Source organism: Epargyreus clarus, unplaced genomic scaffold (assembly GCF_041222505.1).
Source record: "Epargyreus clarus isolate Ecla_fem2 unplaced genomic scaffold, WU_Ecla_fem_2.2 ptg000035l, whole genome shotgun sequence".
NCBI lineage: Eukaryota > Metazoa > Arthropoda > Insecta > Lepidoptera > Hesperiidae > Epargyreus > Epargyreus clarus.
The window spans coordinates 5,104,265-5,124,131 of record NW_027332240.1 but is presented as its reverse complement, the minus strand read 5'-3'; the positions used below and the strand labels follow the sequence as shown (position 1 = coordinate 5,124,131).

General features: G+C 36.6%; 1 protein-coding gene across 1 annotated transcript; it reads right to left on the bottom strand.

Moving 5' to 3' along the window:
- Positions 1-807: 807 nt before the first annotated feature.
- Positions 808-18,458, bottom strand: iav (transient receptor potential cation channel subfamily V iav). Its single transcript, XM_073092274.1, has 24 exons — positions 18,018-18,458; positions 16,816-16,970; positions 15,955-16,095; positions 14,947-15,028; positions 13,920-14,015; positions 13,392-13,609; positions 12,702-12,927; positions 12,313-12,428; positions 11,678-11,926; positions 10,955-11,106; positions 10,473-10,603; positions 10,310-10,395; positions 9,516-9,677; positions 9,018-9,206; positions 6,594-6,709; positions 5,778-5,911; positions 5,072-5,332; positions 4,565-4,713; positions 3,867-4,002; positions 3,350-3,446; positions 2,619-2,702; positions 2,192-2,295; positions 1,700-1,799; positions 808-1,166 (listed from the first exon to the last, which is right to left on the bottom strand). Exons 1-24 carry the CDS (start codon positions 18,148-18,150, stop codon positions 1,016-1,018), a joined length of 3,468 nt encoding a protein of 1,155 aa, XP_072948375.1. The 5' UTR covers positions 18,151-18,458; the 3' UTR covers positions 808-1,015.
- Between the last annotated feature and the right edge of the window lie 1,409 nt (positions 18,459-19,867).

The window sequence follows — 19,867 nt, the reverse complement described above, 5'->3', positions numbered from 1 at the left end:
CTCGATTTGAAATTTCTTAAATCCTAATAATTGCGTTGCTAATATAAACTTAGTGAATTTGGTTATGAAATTAAACCTAAATTATATATTCAGGCAATAGAATGTTCCATTTTTAAGCCGGGGGTCAAAAATCACAGAGGCAATGAAATAGTGTTTCTTTTAAATGATGCTAGACATTTTAACAAGAAATCTATACAAATATACACATGATATACTTTTAACTGATCAATACCATTTTATAATTTGTTTTTAAAATATGCGGCAAATAGTTAATGAACGGCATGAATTTTCTTTTTATTTATTTTTTTGTTAATTTCTGTTTTACTTATAGTATTCCTTGATAGATTCCCAATTTAAAGCCTTTCTTTATGAATATCTTAATGTAGTGGAAATCTGTCTTTATTTTTATTACTTCACGCTTCGAGGCCCCTATGTGTAGTCTGTTATTTTTATTTTGAAAAAAAAAATACAAGTCAATATTTATATTGGGACTTGTATTGTTATATATTCTCGTATGTTTTCAGTTATTGAGATTATTTTCGCTATGTCCAAAGCCCTACAATTTTTATTTCTCTTCAATAAAATTATTTGTAGAAAATGATACATATCAATTGCTGATACATATCAATGCTGTTGGTTCTGAAATAATTCGTGCTTATTTTTATTTTCATATTGAATCACATGAATACTTTGAAACCTTTTATCTATTTGGAAAAGTACTTCTGATTTCTGATGCCAAATACTACTTTTTATGCATTTATGTTCGACAATGGGGTTAACGGGGTGTTAAACAATAAAACATTAAAGTAAGTTTGTTGTTTTATTTGTATATAATTGTTTTTAACACTTCCAATATAATCTCCATTACGTTGACAACATTAGGTACTTAACCTATAATAAATATTTTTATTAGCTACTAATACATACTAATACTTGATTCTCTTACGGGAAAATTAAAGCTATACACATTATACTTGAACATTGTCGGTTAAAATTATAATGCCGAGTGGCATGACTAATATCTTGGAGGTGGGTCTTCGTGCGAGGTGGCGGAGGCCAGCGAACTGGAGGAGCCGCTCGTGGATCGTATGAGTCGTGACAGTCGCGACAGGGGCGCTGTGGCCCAAGGTTCTAGTGGACTCCCTGTGTCTGGGATTGGTGATATTCTGCAAGAGGGAAAAATTGTGTTGCTATGCATAGCCCGAGATATACTTAATTTTTTTTGTTATCCTCATCGTCATCAACAACGCATTGTCCCACTGCTGGGCACGGGTCTCCTCTCAGAATGAGAAGGATTAGGCCATAGTCCACCGCGCTGGCCAAGTGCGTATTGGTAGACTTCACATACCTTTTAGAGTTTTTTTTGATAAATCTCAGGCATGCAGGTTTCCTCATGATGTTTTCCTTCGCCGTTTTAGTAATTAATTTCTAACTTATTTTTTTTTGTCACATTCACAAAATTTGGTAAATGTGTTGATGTTGCGGTATCACGAGCAGTAGCCGCTGCTCTTATAGATTGAAAGGTTTAAATTAATTGGTAAAACATTGTTTTTAGCAGGACATCTATTTTGTGGTTGCTTACAGATGCCGATGATGAACAATCCACTTGACATCAGCTTTATCACGCTTGCAAAAGTGACACATTATTTTCGAAACCAAAGATGTAGGAGAAAATTTTACCTATAATAAAGATTTCTACCTGTTTCTTCTTGGACGTGCAGTTTTTGGTCTAACTTTTCTGGTCTCCGGTTTAGGTCTGGGTGGCGCTGCACTTTCTACATCAACACCACTTCCAGGACCTAAATAACAATAAATTATATAGTAGATTCCCTACATATTCAATAGGAATATGCGAGTATCAGCGAAACCGGGAAAACACTCTATGGATTTTTTTTTATACAATGTTACCTATTACTTTTTTTCGAAGTTTCCCATAGATTTGTACTCATCTATGAAATTTCCACGGGACAAATAAGGAACATTAGATTGAACCACAGCGAGGCGTGGCTGAAATCTGCTGTTATTAATAAAAACTGACCTGAGATTATGTACGAGTAGGTACATGAAACTATTGAACTACACATTACAAAACCGCCGTTATTATTTAAAAAAAAAGACCAAAGTTGCCACCAAATACAAATTTTTCTTGTCCCTTGGTGGACATACAGTCAAAATATAATAAAATGTTTACCTGCTACGAACAATGAATGTTCTACTTGAGCTTGTCCAGTGGCGTATTGAATACAGAGAGGGCGTACGGCCTTTTTTCTGTCTTCTCTACCAGCACTTATCGCCCTGAAAATAGAAAATTCAATATCGATGTCCGTGTCACCTATCTCACTTGTAAACTCCTTTTTATGAAACTATGTTATAGTTTGTGATTGACCTACTGTGTAGTCACTGCCGCTCATGGATCTATAATCAGTCCTAAATAGAACTACTTTATGCAAGATTGGATATAGCTATAAATATTGCTTTACTACTTCTGAGGCTTTGTTTAAAAAACTTTGCGCTTATGGCTACCTTAACATAATTAAAATAGGGTAGTGTTCACTGCTGTAACAACGTAGATCTGGATAGGTTTCTACCATAGTATAACTCTTAGCTGGATAACTTACGAACTGTGTCCTGAACTAGGCTGATCTTCCCAAGGTGCATCACTTTCCACCGCGCTGCTTTCAGACGCCACTAGATACATAGATCTGAAAGAATTGACTTTAAATAGTTTCATACGAATTACCGAGTCGGTTACATGCTATATAGATTTGCGCTAATAATAAAACTGATATTGTAGGTGAGCGTATAACGATTATCATAAAATCCTTACTCTTACTCGGACAGAATATCAATTTTGGCAATTGGCGGGAAAGTAATGTCGCGCCTACAGTTTAAAAGTAGCCCAGGAACTAGTAGATAAATAAATGCCAGTATTACAATCAAACACTGCCTATCTTATTAAGCTACATTTTTTGAGTGTATCACAATAAAATAATTTTTATAGGAAGATAATATATTATATAAATAATAAATAATTTCTTTCCGCCAAAAGTCAATCTCTGTACGCCAATCTGTCACCGCACTTCGCCACAGATTAATAATACTTCGCTATTACAAGAGCTCTTTTTGAAGGTATCCATCGACATCTCGATAGATGTAGACTATATTGTTAATTAAGCGAGCTTAACATTTTTTTTTGCGACTGGAGCAAATTCATTTAAATTATAATAAAAAAAAATCAACTAAAAATACGGGTTAAACAGAAAAATACCGTGAGAAGTGACCTCAATGATTAATGAATTCTATATTTGAAAATTTAACAAGTTATGAACGACGAATATAATAGACTCACCGGGCGGGAACATAGAGGTGTGGCGGCGGCGGCGGCGCGCGGCGCGAGGCTGAGCGCGCGCGGCGAGCGCGGGCAGCACGCCCCAGCAACACTGACTCTGTCGATTGGCATAAAACATTTCCGTTACATTTCAAATATTATTGTGATTTGTAGTGCTGACTTATCTTTAAATTTTAATTTTTATAGCAAAGTTCATGATAATCAGATAAATAAATCAGAGGAAACATCACTAAACTTAAATAATTTTGAGTTTCAGGTTATAATAATATTATAAGACGTCGTATTTTGTGGTAAATTTGTGAAAGATCGCTAATTTCAAGTACTTTTAAACAGCATTGCCGAATATTTACGTAATATTTTTGTGAATGTTAGTATAATATTTAACAACCTAGCCACATTATGATCACCAGTAGCTCCCTTCAGTAGGAACAGAATTTTTTGGCGATTAAAAAAATTCAAGAATATATTGTTACTGCTTTAAGTTTGAACTATTGAGCTATTGAACGTTTGGTGTTACCGGAGATGGGGTCGCTGTCGCTGTGGTCGTGTCGCTCGCGGCGCCACGTGGCGTCGGGCGGCGGCGCGTCGGCCGCGACGCCGAACAGCCCCGACACCGCGCCCGCCACCATCTTGCGCGCGGACTTCGCGGCCGTCTGCACACATTCACGATTCAATTTATCATCACACTTTATTATAAAGTTGATAGATTTTTCTCGGGGACACGTTTGGTCCGGTGCAGGAATCGAAATAAATGATTAGAGATTTCGATAAAAATATAACGTATGATGACGTAGGTCCGCGACAAACTGCTGGTCCGCTCCGAATATAGAAACGAGTCGCGTCGCAATAGCAAATTGTAGATATTAGCGGGACGAAGACAGCACGGGACCCCTCCCCCCCGGTAGCTTCAGGTAGGTTCAGAGCGGACTAGAACTTTGGCGCGGACTATAACACTTCAAAACCTTACCTATACGAACTCGTTACGTTTCGTTTCCGTTTACGTCATGTTACGTTTATTTTTTTTTTTAAATAAATTAGGTAAGACACAGCTTACTTCTACATAACTTACTTCTTAGTCTAGTAAAGTACCATTATTATAATTATAATTAATTGATACTATGCAAGGAAAACAATTTAAGTATTCTTTATGTCTTACGTACCTATGTAAAATCCATAATTATTTTAGATCAGAAATAAATCATTAAAAATACATACAGATACATTAATGTCGATCTCGGGAACTCCACTGAGATCGGAGGCTTTATCAGCTAGTTCCTTTAGCTTGGCGTGGTTTGGAGCAGCCGTCTCCGATAGAGTTATCAGCTCCAACAGGTAGTCAGGGTATATCTCTTCTTTGACGACGGCTAAATGGCAAAAAAATAAGAACGATCGATCAAGGTGGTAGAACCCTCCATTGTTCAACTCCGGTGACACATCTATATATTTCTGCCTAATAATTGCATTGTTAAGCGCTGTTGTGTTCTGGTTTGAAGGGTGTGGTAACGGAAGCATACTTTTCCGAGACGTTCCAGCTTATTTCTCAGGGGTAGCGGAACAACTATGGCAGACCTCAGGAATCTGAGGTTGTTTACAGGTGTCCATGGGCGGCAGTAGCCACTTACCATGAGGTGGCATGCTCATCTGCTATTATTATATGAGTAAAAAGAAATCATTACAACATTAATTACATTTTTAAGTAAACATTCTGTTTAATGTACTTACGAGCGGGTTTCTCAAGCGATTCCGCTTGTAGTTTCAATATATCTATCGGCATCGGTGGCATTAGCAACTTCTGCTCCCCTGGTAGCTGTGGCACACTTGGTACTGTCCCAGTGACCAGAGGCCTGGGTTCCACAGGCTTAGTGGTGGTGAATAACTGTGTTTGGACTGGTGACGTTAGCTGGGTGGTGGTTGGAAGACCAGCTCTCAGGGTCTTGTCGTTTACGAGTAGATCTGGGGTTGGCTGCTTCTGTGCTTCGGTACCTTAAGATAAACATATTTGTAGGGTTAAGCCAGTCACGATTAACATTTTCAATCTATTGTTTGTTGCTGATTTGGATATTTGGGGATATTTTGTTAATTAGTATCTTGCATAAAGATTCTTATATAGCATTTTGGGTTGAACACTTAATTACTTTTCTATATCTAAATAATTTAATTTTTGCGTTACTTTAACCGTTGTATAAGTAAAAAACTTTCTATTAGTTCTTGATTAAAGTTCTTATAACACGTTTTATGTACGTTCAAAGAATTAGGTACTGGTATAAAAATAAAAAAATAAAATCATTTTGTTGAGAAGAAAAACATTGTTAGACCCAAAATATCACAAAGGTGGCTGGTCCAATATGCTACTTAGTATTTAGCATTAACTAAATCCACATTTTGTGTCCCTTTTCTGATAAATACAAAATAAATTAACAAATCTCACCAGTGGTGCCAAGATCGAGTTCATGTGTGAATGCCATGACATTGAGGGCGCTGGAGAGTGCAGTGCCCACTCCGCCGCCAGCCTCACTTGCGAGTGTTCCCTCAGTTGCTAAAACACAGTCTGGCGGTGGTACTCTTTAAAAAAAAAAACATTATACATTAGAAGGTGATAGAACCAATTGTGGTACGACTCCGGCGGCATCACCGCCACACCTATTTCTGCCTCATAACAACAGCGTTAAACGCTGCTGTGTTCTGGTTCGAACTGTGTGGTAAGGGAGACATACTCCTCCGAGGCGTTCCAGCTTAGTCCTCAGGAGTAGCAGCGCATCTGTGGCCGACTATTATTATAAAACAATTTAGGTACATAAAAATAGCATTATAACATAGGAGTACCAGACGAACATGCAGTCCATCTGATAGCAAGTGGCTACTGCCGCCCATGGACATCTGTAAACAACCCCAAATAATGTTAGATTTCTACCCGAGGTTGGCCATAGATGTGCCGCTACCCCTGAGGAGTAAGCTGGAATGTAATAAATAAATAATATTTCTCATGATACCAAAAATCCTTGTGATATGATGTTGCATGATATAAAAAGTCCCACAGGCATGTGTCTCCTTATCAGGCTTATCAGAGAGAGGCCGCCAAGTTTGGATTGGTAAATTTCAAATAATTTTGAGAATTTGATTTAAATATCTTTGGCGTAGGTACTTTAGGTTATCTCGCGATGTTTTCAATATAAATAAAATTAAAGCAAGTGATACTTAAACTGAAAAAGATTTATTTGTAAGTATAGAGGCACAGTTTACTCACTTCTTAGGAGCTTTAGTGGGAGTAGATATGGACACTCGGCCCCACATAAGCCGCCTTAACTCTTCCCCGCTGATGCCCCTTCTCCTCAATTCTGCGATGGTCACTTTTCCAACGCGCTAAAATGTTTCACACTTTTGAGAATATTATAGATACCTATACATCAAGGTTCTGGTACTTTTGTACTTCGGTACTGTTGTATATATGAGGTACTGGCAGCAACTCTTTGGCAAGTGTCAGACGTCAGTTATGATTTGAATATAATAAAATGGTTTGAAATATAAAACGTGTTTTTTCTCAATATAGATTGTATTAATTAATTACAAATCTAAAATATAACATTGGCGACGAGGAAAAACACGTACCTAGTGCCAGCAGCAAGATGAGTGCGGTCACCGGGCTAGATGTATTTAAAGGTTGTAACTGGAAGGCGTATCAACAACAATTTGAGTGTTTTATGCTAATAAATGAAATGCCGAAGAAAAATAAGATTCCTATACATTACCTACAATTAATAACATATTGACGAAAATGCAAGGAAATAATAATTTTTTTGAAGTAGACTTTCAGGATGCATATTTAAACGCTTCATTAGACAAAGAATCTCAGAAACCAGTAACAATAGTAACTGAGGAAGTTATCTACAAATATTTATATTTACCATTTGGTGTTAGTACTGACCCAGGTATTTTTGAAAAATTAATTACACGAAAACTAAATGGATTAGACGTTATTGTTTACATAGATAATATATACATATATGGAAAAACTTTTACAATTACATATGAGAGAATGAAAGAGATACTTCAAAGACTCAGTGACTCAGGATTAAAGTTAAAAGTCAATAAATGTAAATTTTTTGAAGAAAAGCTAGATATTTTTGGTTTTGAAGTAAATAAAGTAGGTATTAAAATTATTAAAAGTAAATTTAAGGAAAGGAAATTAAAAAAAAATAGGAAGAATTAATTATTATAATAAATTTCTGCAAAATATGGCAATTATTTTAAAGCCACTTTATGATTGTTTTAAAAAAATACTATTTCTATTCTATAATTATCTGAACTTATGATTCAGCAGACAGTGGGGTAGCTGCTGTATTATCTATAAAAGACAGTAATAATTTTATACGATTGGTTGCGTTTGCAAGTAAAAATTGAATGATACCAAATTAAATGATCCAATTTTATAGGCCTATGCTATTGTTTGGAAGCAAATTTTATGAATTATTATTTGAGCATAAGTTTATCTTACAAACTAATAATGAAGTATTGACAAAAATTTTAGGACCAAAACATGGTATACCAAAAATGGCAGCAAGGCGACTACAATATTGGCTAATTTAATTAATTTAAGTTAGTTAATTTGTCAAAAAATAATCCAGCAGATTATTTATCACATGTAGCAACTAATTAATTAATTGTCAAAATAAAGAAGGACAACATGAAATCATTGATAAAGGTTTTGAATGTAATTCTATTAACTTTAAATCAGACTTAAAACATAAGATTAGCAAATTGTTCAAAAAGAAACTAAAAAAAAAAATATTGTGTAACTTATTAAGATATTTTAAAGATATACTGCATCTGCATAAAACTACCGGCTTTAGTCTAGCAAAATTAATGTAAAGAAAGGAGTTGAGATGTCGTTTTTCATTAAGAAGACCGAATCCAGTAAATGTTAAGATATATGATAAGTAGATGGATTCAAGTGGAAGCGACATGTCAACCAACTTCTTAAATGTAGTTAAAGTTAAGAATAAGATGATTATAAGATGTTATTAGATATATGCATAGAAAATGTTTTAGTTAAGATAGAAAATCAGTTAATTTATTTTTTTTTAAGCGAGGGAGAATGTTGTATATATGAGGTACTGGCAGCAACTCTTTGGCAAGTGTCAGACGTCAGTTATGATTTGAATATAATAAAATGGTTTGAAATATAAAACGTGTTTTTTCTCAATATAGATTGTATTAATTAATTACAAATCTAAAATATAACAGGTACCTTATGATAATCGGTACATTTGTAAGGAATATTATGGTTAAGAGTATTTTTCTTCTAGCGTTTTAACTAGCACGATAATTCGGGATGGAAGTGCTGGAACCCTTATTGAGACCGTTTTACGCTTAAAATCCTAAAAGTTCAAATTATACATGGAATATTTTTTGTAGATAAAACTTAGCAAATGATTTTTGTTTGTACTTAATTAAGTAGGTATAAAATAATCTGTAATAATAATGTAAAAAAATATTAATTTTATTGACAAATAACATAAGTTCTAATTTTTAGAATCCTAATTTAATGTAGCTGACAACAAATTACTGTTTCTGAAAGCCGTCTTGCTCACAGGAAGATTTTACTGTCTATGAAAATAATACACCAAACTGCTGAACCTATTCTTAAAACATCAACTGCTCTCCACCTCACCTTCCAATTAGTCAAAGCACCCTTCCTCTGCTTAGCTCTAGTCTTGGCCTTGCTCTTGATGACCATGACGGCGCGCTGCTCGTATCTCGGATCGTCGGAGGGTCCCAGCCCGATGGAGTACTCTTGCAAGTACCTATGGGCGTCCTCCTGGGCCACTGATCTCTCTAGGGATACTACGATTTTTGCCCACTAAAAATAGTTTCTTAGGTTTTATTACTTTAAAAACTAGTCCTATATATGTATATAAATATAGAAATCTATAAATGTATATAAAAGTATAATAGATACTCTGTTTTTACGCTAAGGTGAGGTAATTCAGGCCTAAAATTGTACCTTGAAGTACACAAAAATGTACTTTATTAAGTACTATTATACTAATAAAATAAATTGTTCGTATCTATCGTACTATTATACTAATAAAATATATTGTTAAAAGTTAAGCTAAAGTATGTAAATTGATTTTTCAGGTCTGGGGAAGAAACTGTTCAGTTTACTTACTTGTTTAACCCATTCCTTCTCCGACTGTTCAATGACGTGTGCGTATGTGTTCCCCATCATAGCGATTAGCATGTTTAGGAGCAGGATTGGCACAAATACCATAAACAGTGCGAATACCGTCTTCGATAGGTTCGGGTACGTAGTTAGACCTAAATCTGAGTACTGCAGAACAGAATAGTAATATCAGATAAATAAAATAAGTGCTACAAGATGTCCATAATAGAAGATCGAAACATGGCCACTTCTCAAGCATAATTATCTCTATTTTTTAGGGTTTCGTATCCAAAGGATAAAAACGGTACCATTTTTCGGCATCGGCATTTTTCGGTCTAACTGTTAAACCGTACTAGGGAGACGGTTGAAATTTTTACAATCCGTTTACTACTATAACTGGTATTATAATAAATACAAAGGTCCATAAAACATATTTTAATATAGTTATTTTAATTTTATTATACGTTGTTTATGTATCATTCATCATCACCCCAACGCCATTTATAGTTGTTTCATACAATTAAGTGTTGTTGAAAAAAATACAATGAATAAAAATAAGTAAAAAATAATGAACATTTGGTGGTACGGAAGCCTCCATGTGCGAGTTCGACTCGTACATGGCGAATAATTTCTGATTTCACATAAGTGATGGAAAGACTCGAAAAAACATTATCCTTATGTCCTCCATAATGTGATTTTAGAGTTTGACCAATGAAATATCTTAGGCAAAAAAATGAATTGAATGAATTTAATATGCCTATGAAAATCTACTACCTATAATCTACATAGTTGGTACTTACACTGTAATCCCCTAATGTTATCTGGAAAAGTGCCATCCACGTACTGGGATAACTTGAGTATAACGTACCTTGTACATTTGGATACCCTGAAAAAAAAATTCTTCTTACCTTACCGATCAACACATTACAAACTCCCAGAAATAGGAAGAAAAAATAAAGTTACCTTTGTATAAAAAGTAGAAAGACTGCGAGAAGCCAAAAAGAACGATGGAGTAGATGATGCCGAATGTGAACATGTCGCCTGTTATCATGCTGTAGATCATCGTCACGAACGGACCCGTCAGCTTCACTGCGCTGAAAGATAGATTACGTCATTAACAGATTGTATTCTGATTGTCCATGCATTCAACCACCAGCCTTTTGAGGTCCAGTGCTGAACATAGGCCTCTCCTAATTGACGCCATTCCACTCGGTACCGTGCCCTTTGAATCAAGCGGTTTCCCGCCGTCTTCTTCAGGTCATCGGTCCACCGGGTCGGATTCTATTGTGAATTACTGTTTAAATAAATTGTGGCTATCCCTGAGGTGTAAGTTGGAACACCTCGGATAAGTATATCTCCCTTACCACCCCTTTCAAAACGGAACACAGCAACGTTTTACATAAGTAAATTGACAGTAACGTAATCTAGTTTTCATCAAATCTCACCCAGCAAAGAACATAAGCAGGAACCAAGAGCCAGGCAGCACAAAGATTAGGATAGCTTCCTCAAGCATGGTCTGTTTGCTCAACCGCGGAGGTATACACGCCAGTAGGAGGATGTTCGACGCCAGGAATATGAACTTTGCTGGCTCGTGGATCTGAAATAGTTGTCAGGAATGAGATAAATAATAAACGCTCTCTACACTCAAAGCCCCACTCTAAGATTCCCTGCATCGTGGGTGCCATAGACACACACATACACAAACAACCAGACCCGGAATAGATAACTAAATTCATCATTCAGATATCTGTCTGGCCGGGGATCGAACCCGGAACCCTTTCGTCACGCCACGCGGGTCGTGATAGATTTCTAACCGAAGTAGAGGATTATCAGCATTGGTTCTCTTCAGTCCAGAAGGATTATGACATTAGTTCTCTACATGGTATAGTGCAGCTTGGTACGCTTTATGATTTTCTCACATTACAGATAATTTCTTAGCATGTATTTTTTCATTAATACTAGTTTATTTTACCGTTATTGCAGATCGATACTAGCGAAATATAAAACTGCTTCTGATAGTAGTTATGTGAAATTTTGCTGTCCTCGAAACTAAGGAAATAAACTTGACATTTATTAACTTGAGTAATTTTCTAATTGTTCAAAATATGCAGCAAACCGCTTTTTCCTCTTCTAATAAATACCTATACTCTATTTGCTGATAAACTTACCAACTGCTTGAAATACGCGACCAAACCCTGATTCTTGATCTCGTCACCCTGCTGTAGGATGATATAGCAGAGAGTAGACACGATAGTTCCCAGCTCACAGGCCAACCGGATCCCACTCCTGGCATCAGACACCTCCAGCCCCCAGTCGGGGTGAGCGTCAGCCTCCGCGCTGCTGTGCCTGAGGTACACTGACACGGAGAGCAACAGGAGATGCAGCATCAGTATCATCAGCCGTTTGAGGAACTTTTTCTGGAATAGGATTTTCTTCTAAACATTTCATAAGAAATACGGGTACGAGTAACAGAATAATCTCAGACATTTTTGAGGATTCAATAGAAATTTCTCATATAGGTATTCAGTGATGTACTTATATAATGACTATTTTTTTATAATAATAGAAGGAAGAAGAATGTTAAACAGCACTACAGCTTTATAGTGACTACAGCTATATAGTGATATACCGTAACCAGTTTCAATTGAAGAAGTTTTGTAATCACAGATGTATTTCTATTCCTAACTAGTATTGAAACTTCAAATAAAACGGAACTTGAACATAAATTTTGCTTTGTTCTTGAAGGTCTTAAAAATGGTATCACTTATTTATATATTTTGACTCTTTTTTTAGAAATACATACCCTGGCAAAAGTTTTCCATTTCTCTTCAAGCAGTCGCTGGATAATGCCTCCGTCCAACATATTTAAATGCTCTTGTTTTGTACCATTGAGGATGATAAATAGCGCTGAATTCCAATCTTCAAATAAAAACATATATTTAACAAGAAAAACAATTTAAAACTACTTATGTAGATAAGCTAATTATTCAATCACGAGTTACACCATTCAGTCAAATATATGCGACTGCGCATTATAACGTGGCAATTGAAGCAATTTCTAAACGGTTATAAAATGACCACATCGAAATAAAGTCTAGGAGTGGAATAGTCACCGTGTTACCTATATTGTACCATTGACAAAAAAATGTACAGAAATTTTGCTTCGAGTAGGTATAGTCAAAAGACACTTACTCGTTCTACCATCAGGCAGCAACGTATCAAGGGCGTTGAGGGGATACGCAGAGCAGGTGATGTTGGAGTACCGCCAGAACTCCCTGGCGGAGAGCTCCAGCATCTCCCTGAACACTGACGCTCGGCCCAGCTGGCAGGCCAGCGTCAGCGGAGTGAAGCCAGCCCGGTTCAGCCTGCCATTGCTCGCTGGGACTTTGGGATGACGGAGTGCGTAGCCGAACATATCCTGGGTGGGATATTAAGTAAATTACAATCATTCGCAGATCATAGAGAAAATGCGGTCAGGAAAGTGAGAAATATATTTTTTTTATATAATAACGGAGTAGCAGACGAAAATGCAGTTCATCTGATGGTAAGTGGCTGATGTAATCAACCCCAGGCAGGATTAGATATTCCTAACTGAGGTCGACAACAGATGCGCCGCTACCCTTGAGGACTAAGCTGGAACGGAAAGTATGTCTACCCTTCAAAACAGAACACAGCAGTGCTTAACACTACTGTTATGAGACAGAATTAGGTGTGACGGTGGTGCTGCCAGAGTCGAACCACAAAGGCTTCTACCACCCTAAAATATCTTAATAGTCGTATTAAGTACCTATATTTGTTATGTACAAATATAATTATAACCCGAATTGTACCAGTAGTAAGTTGGTAGGTACTTTTAAACAAAGTTCTATAAAATTCAGTTACCAATTTATCGCAGACCACAACCATATGCAAAATCATATTTCCAAAAGAGTCCTGGGCGTCAGGATCGGCTCCGGAGTCCAGGAGGAGGTTGTAGACAGCCTCGTTGGCGCAACATGCTGTCCAGGCTAGAGGATACTCCCCCAAATATGCTAAACCTTCGTAGTTGGTCTGGCGGGCTGGTGGGACGCACTGCTGATCTCGGGGGAGGAAGAAGCTGCCTGGAAGCAATTTTGGGTTCAGATTGCTCCTCACGACAGATATAATAAAAAGCAACATTGAGATTATGCCGCGTCAAATTACAACAAACCGTTACGAACTCAAACGTGTGGATAGAGCGTTTGACTTGGTTTGTATTTTTAAAGGCGCTTGTAGCTAATCCAATAGAGCGTGGGATTTTTAGCAAATCAAACCAAATTAGCTGTCCACACGTTTGTGAGTATATATAGAGTTTTGGAGTTTGTGCCAAGTGGCAAGTGAATACGGCATTAATTTAGAATTTAGTTTTTCAAGAACTCTTCCCATAATTACCTATGGCTCTTTGATTAACATCAGCGCCAGCTTCCACCAGATCTTGTACCAGCTCATTGTTGCTATACGCTATTGCCAAATGTAAAGAACTTGCTCCTGGGGAAAATGAAAAATTATTTATTTTATTGTCTTTCCTGTATCTCTCTCTACGTCAGGTGACTTATTGAAACGTAGTATCCCGTATTATACTGTGTAGGTACTGTTCAGAGAAATCAGTGGAGTACCCATATTAAATAGGCTTTAATACAAATATGTAGTCCATGTTGCCAAAAGGCGATCGACTTTTTGGCAACATGAGTCATGCAAGCAAAAATAGTCTCTTCTGATATTTTTCGGCGAAAATATATCGTCAAGAATATGTATGTATACGTATATGTCTTTACAATTTCAAGTAATGACAAATTAGGGTCTACTAGACCCTAGGTTCTACTAGACCAAAATATCCCAACCTTTTTCAGTCCACGGACCCTTAGGAAATCAAGCACAGGACCCCCTTAATAAAATAAACAACAAAAAAAAACGGATCAGATATTTATTTTAGTTATTACAGATACAAAAAAAAACACAGAAGGTTAACGTTTAAGGAAAATAACTGTTTATTATGAAAAATATGAAAAAAAAATAATGTGAAGGTCGTTATTGCTTTTTGCAACAAAATCAGGGATATTCGGGTTGATATTGCTACTAAGCTGTTATCTCAAATCAGATTCTACTTGTAATCTGTTTCTGTATTTGTTTTTTGTATAAACAAGAGTAGAGAATGCCTTTTGATGAGAAAAAGCAGTAAAGCGGCCCTTTTGCATCTAATGAGCGATTTATGTATGGTCCAGAGATGACACCGCGGACTCCCATACATATACTCGCGGACCCCCAGGGGTCCGCGGACCACAGGTTGGGAAACGCAGTACTAGGCCCTAATTTGTCTACGGACCGCAAGAAGGTCACGCCACATGCGACAGTTGGTCACGGTTAGCCGATCGTTGCTGTAATAAATTCAATAATTAATTTCTATTTTTCAATCCTTTACCTAAGTATTCTTCTCCTTCAACCACGTCCAAAGATAATTTTGGAAAGCATTTCACAAGTGTTCTTGCCAATCTCGTGTGGATCTGAAAAATAAAATACATAAGAATAATTCTTGTTACCATTTAATTGTAATTTTTGCAACAACATAGACATCTTCTCCGTCTGCGGTGGCTGATTAGACTCTTGTGGTAAGGGAGATACATTTATCGGAGTCGTTAAAAAAACTCTTCAGGGGGCCTAACGCCCCCTTTTAAAGACCATCATAGTTCAGGAAAGTTTTATTTCAATTTTGCATCAACATTATTTTGTTTCGAATCACAACCTCCTTAAAACACTTGTTTTTTTCTGCCGAGTGATGTAAGTATTGAAATTGTACTGAAATTGTCATATTTTGCTTAAAAAGTTAAATTTCTTGGAAAAAAAAGAATAAATATTTTTTGACCGACTGCAAATACAAAACTGCTTGTAATATTATATCAATCTTACTTTACCGAGGTCGTGGTACGAAATTTCAATGATTGAAATAATATTGTTTTAAGAGATGATAGTAACCCCCAGGGGTAGCAACGCATCTGTGGCCGACCTTATGTAGGAGTCTAATCTCACCTGAGGTTGATTGTAGATGTCCAAGGACGGCAGTAGCCCCTTACCATCCACGTGGACTGAATGTGGATTTTTACTTCTATATTATTCAAAGATTTTTTTCTTTTTACCCCGCTTCTATTAGCTTGATCTGTATGTATGTATGTAACGGAATCTTTGAACTCGATTTTTATCCAGTTTGAACGGTCCGATTAATTCAAAATTTTGAACACTTATTAAGAATTGATGGCAATACCTACACGATTTCATTTTTTGTGTCCTATTGTTCTTATCATGATTATTGATTTTCCTTGTGCGATTGTAGTGTGGTTTTTAGTTTTTAAACCATAATTATTTAAGAAACAAAGGCTTTCTCACTTTTGACACATTTGTTACAACTTCCGAGCAAACTAAGTTTGCAGCCTACCTTAGTATCACATATAATGAGGACGTGTAAGAGAGACTCTCCTAGCGCCCCTCGGTAGCTCATTTGCCAACAGGCTGTGTGATCTTCCCATTTCGCCAGTGGATCATGAGGGGACAGCGATGCTTCTATTGGGAGGACCACCTGAGAAAAAAAAGAAGGATACAGTCTTAAGTGTAACCCTATCAATATATGGCACCTGTTTTTATTAAGTTGTCGTTAACCCTATCTTGGGCTGGGCTCAGGTCTCCTCTCAGAGTGAATGGGGTCAGCCCATAGTCCATCGCGCTGGCCAAGTGCGTTGAAATAGAATGGGTAGATTTCACAAATCTTTGTAAACTTTTTTTTAACTCTCATGCGTGCAGGTTTCCTCAGGAGGTTTTCCTTCGCGAAAATTAATTCTTAATACACACATAACTTTGGAATATCATAGGTTGCGATTCGACCCTCGGACCCCCGTTTGAAAGGCCGAGTTTCTAACCATTAAGCTATCATTGCTTGCTATTTGCATCTAAAAAGGCTAATCGTAGAAATGTTATAAATGATTTAATATATTATTTACGCGATGGTAGAAAACTCTTCCTTAAAAATGTAGTTTACGTAAAAATTAAATTACGCAGGTCTACACGCGAAAGGATGCCACCCAAAGGGACCTGAGCACACGCCATCAGACATCGACCTCAGGTAGCCCAGGCGCGTAGTAGAATATTGCTTACGCGGTTCGTTTAAATTAACTTTAAAATTTCACATAGCATGTAGGTGCCTCTATAGCTACCATTGTAACAAAATCTACATAATGAAAATTAAAATCGGTACGGAACGCGAATGGTGTGCGAATGCAACTTGTACTTATTTAATAAATACCTGTTCTTGATCCCGGAACTTCCACCGCAGGTACTCAGCCCTGTTGATGATCCTGCCTCTCCCCCCAGCGTACATGTACGCGGAGAACTCCTCGCGGATCAGCCGCTCTGCAGCCACCATGCCGCCTTTTGCGTACGTCTCCAGAAGCAGACCACCTGTTTCAGTTATCAATTGTAAGAAAAGAGTATGGGCGTATATTAGGGGTTTCCGAGTACGGACCCTCTTTAGCAAGGCCAAAAAAATTTTTAAATACCCATGAAATAGGTATTTATTTAATGTAAGAAAACAAAACAAGAACGACAAATCTCATTCAAATGTATGGATTTGTATCTGACGTATGATTTGTCTTATGATTCGAAGTATGAATTTTTCAGATTATTAAACTTTGGGTTTTTACAAGAACAACAAATAATTATAGCAGTCCTTCCGAGAGTAATTAGCTACTCCTGCCCATTGTCCCTGTAGTTTCGGGACCAGAATAGGGCTACGGTATCCCCTGCCTGTTGTAAGAGGCAACTAAAAGGGGGCTTCTGGGGTTGCGGGCGGCAAGAGTAGGAGCTCGAACCGCCCGGTAAGCGGCCCCGGGAAGGATGGCGGTATGTGTGGTCGCATACCGTCGTACGCACCAGACGGTGGGGCGAGCGTCAAGCTCACCTGGACGGAGCCCAATGGGGCACTAAGGAATCCGGTTGCGTTCCTTTGGAGATCCCGGAGCCCTCTACGCAGCGCCGAGGACGGCCACCGGGAGGGTTTTAGTGCGGTAAGAATCCCACATAACCCTGCGTCGCTCCCACGGCACCGGGTACCTTTTAAAGGTTTCCCCCTCGTAAACAAAAAAAAATAAAGCTACTCCTGCCCATAGACATCTGTAATCAACCGCAATTAGGATTGATTATTCTCACCTGATGTCCGTGATAATTACTTTGCTATCCCTGAGGACTACGTTAGAAAACCTCTTATAAGTGACTACCTTAAAACCAAAGCACTGCAACGCAATATTGCTCCTTGTCAATGCGTAACTTTGTAAATCGTACCCAATTGAAACCAACCAAGGCGGTATGAACTATACTATACCATATCTTCAATTTTTCTGCACATCCCTAAGGTTGACTAGGAGAAAATGCTATTTAGCATTAAGTCCGCCTTTTGCAACACACTGTTTTTAACATGGTCAATAAAGAGTAAATAAATAAACAAAATACCTTTCTTGTAATCAGCTAGTTTATAAAGTACGGTATGGTCCTCAGTATTAGGTTGTGATATGACTCGGTCGAGCACCGAACCCGCGGCTTGAACACTTGTCGCAGAAAACAACTTGATTAGCGCCGCGCCCATCGCACTAATATGTTCATTATTTACTTTGAAACCACATATTCAATAATAATATTATAGCACAAAAATCTTTTCGATAAATTGTTATTTTAATTTGATCCAATTTGAACTACTTATGTCTAACCATGTCTTAATTTATCGAATGAACACTTAAAAATAAGAATAACACCTCACTTTGATATCAAAAGAAAAACGAGTTCGAAATATGTATTTTCAAAACAAAAGAGTATTTATAAAATTCCATTTTTTATTGATGACTATTTGGTTGTTAAGGTAAATAACAAATCTGGTTTCTATGGATACAGTTCCTACATAAATAACTCAATTTGAAACATAACCGTTTTCAAATATGGTTCCGCTTGTAACACCTTTTATTTTATACTAGCTGACCCGGCAACCTGAGGCGGTACAAAGTCAACCGGTGACTTTGTACCGCCTCAAAATCTATTTATCAAATATATTTCATATAAAATATAGCCTATGTTACTCGAGGGTAATGTAGCTTTCGAATGATGAAAGAATGTTTAAAATCAGTTCAGTAGTTTTTGAGCCTATTCATTACAACCAAACAGACAAACAAAGTTTTCCTCTTTATAATATTAGTGTAGACAACTTAATTTTTATATCGTACAAATTTACTTAATTAAAAATGATGTATAGTCAATGCTATATAAAACCATATAGTATTGGTACCTTTAATATCTTTAACTTTTTTATTTGTATGTTAGTACTCAAATAGTAGCTACCTACAAAAAAATATTTCTTTTTACTAAAAGATCTAAGATTTAAGGCACCAATTAAGTATAAAAATAGTCAGTTTTCGTGCGTAGAAAGATTAATACAGATAATAAAGTGATGCATTTTATAATGAATTGTTAGCAAAATATTCAAATTATTTTATTATAGTATTATTTTAATTAATTATTCTGTGCTATATTCATGATATGTTATTTTTATAATAATAAGTGTCCATTTATATAGTCATTGGCTGTATGGGTTATACGATTGTGTGCATAAGCATAAAACAAGAAAGAGAACGCGCTTGGCGCGAGACTTGTATTTTACGCGGCGCGGGAATAATAAAAGTTGTAAATTGGGTCAAGAAAATAGTGTGTTATTAGAATAAAGTAACTTTGACGAGACTGTACTAGTATATGTAGTAGGCAACCTTGTTTTGGATTCAGTTTACATTTACTCTTGTTGAAAATACAACTAACGTGCATCTTTGTAAAATATCTATACTCTGTTACAGTGCAACCCGAACAAATTGAACCGTTATAAAGATGAGATACGATACAAACATAGATTAGTAAAGATTACTCACTCCTAACAAGAAACTGTACCCAGTTTTGAGAATTGAAATAGTTGCGTAAAAAAGTTTTGCCACGTCTCCGTGCTAAAATATCCCTAAAATATTTGAAATAATTATTTATTTATTACGTGAATTACGCAGACTTAGTTATTTATTCGTAAATTTTCTCTAAAAATGTTTTTATTTGTCAAGAATTCAAAAAAAGAACTTACTAAAATAAGCCGTTTATGGCTTCATTCAATTTCAAGGCAGCGAAGTATCTTTAATAATCTATGGATACAAAACATAAAATGCGACTTTAGGACAACACCATAAGGGTCAGAGTGGTTCGGAGTAGGTTAAAAGCACTCAACATAAAAGTCTTAAATTACAGTATGGTATTTATATTACGTAGATAGACAAACGAAA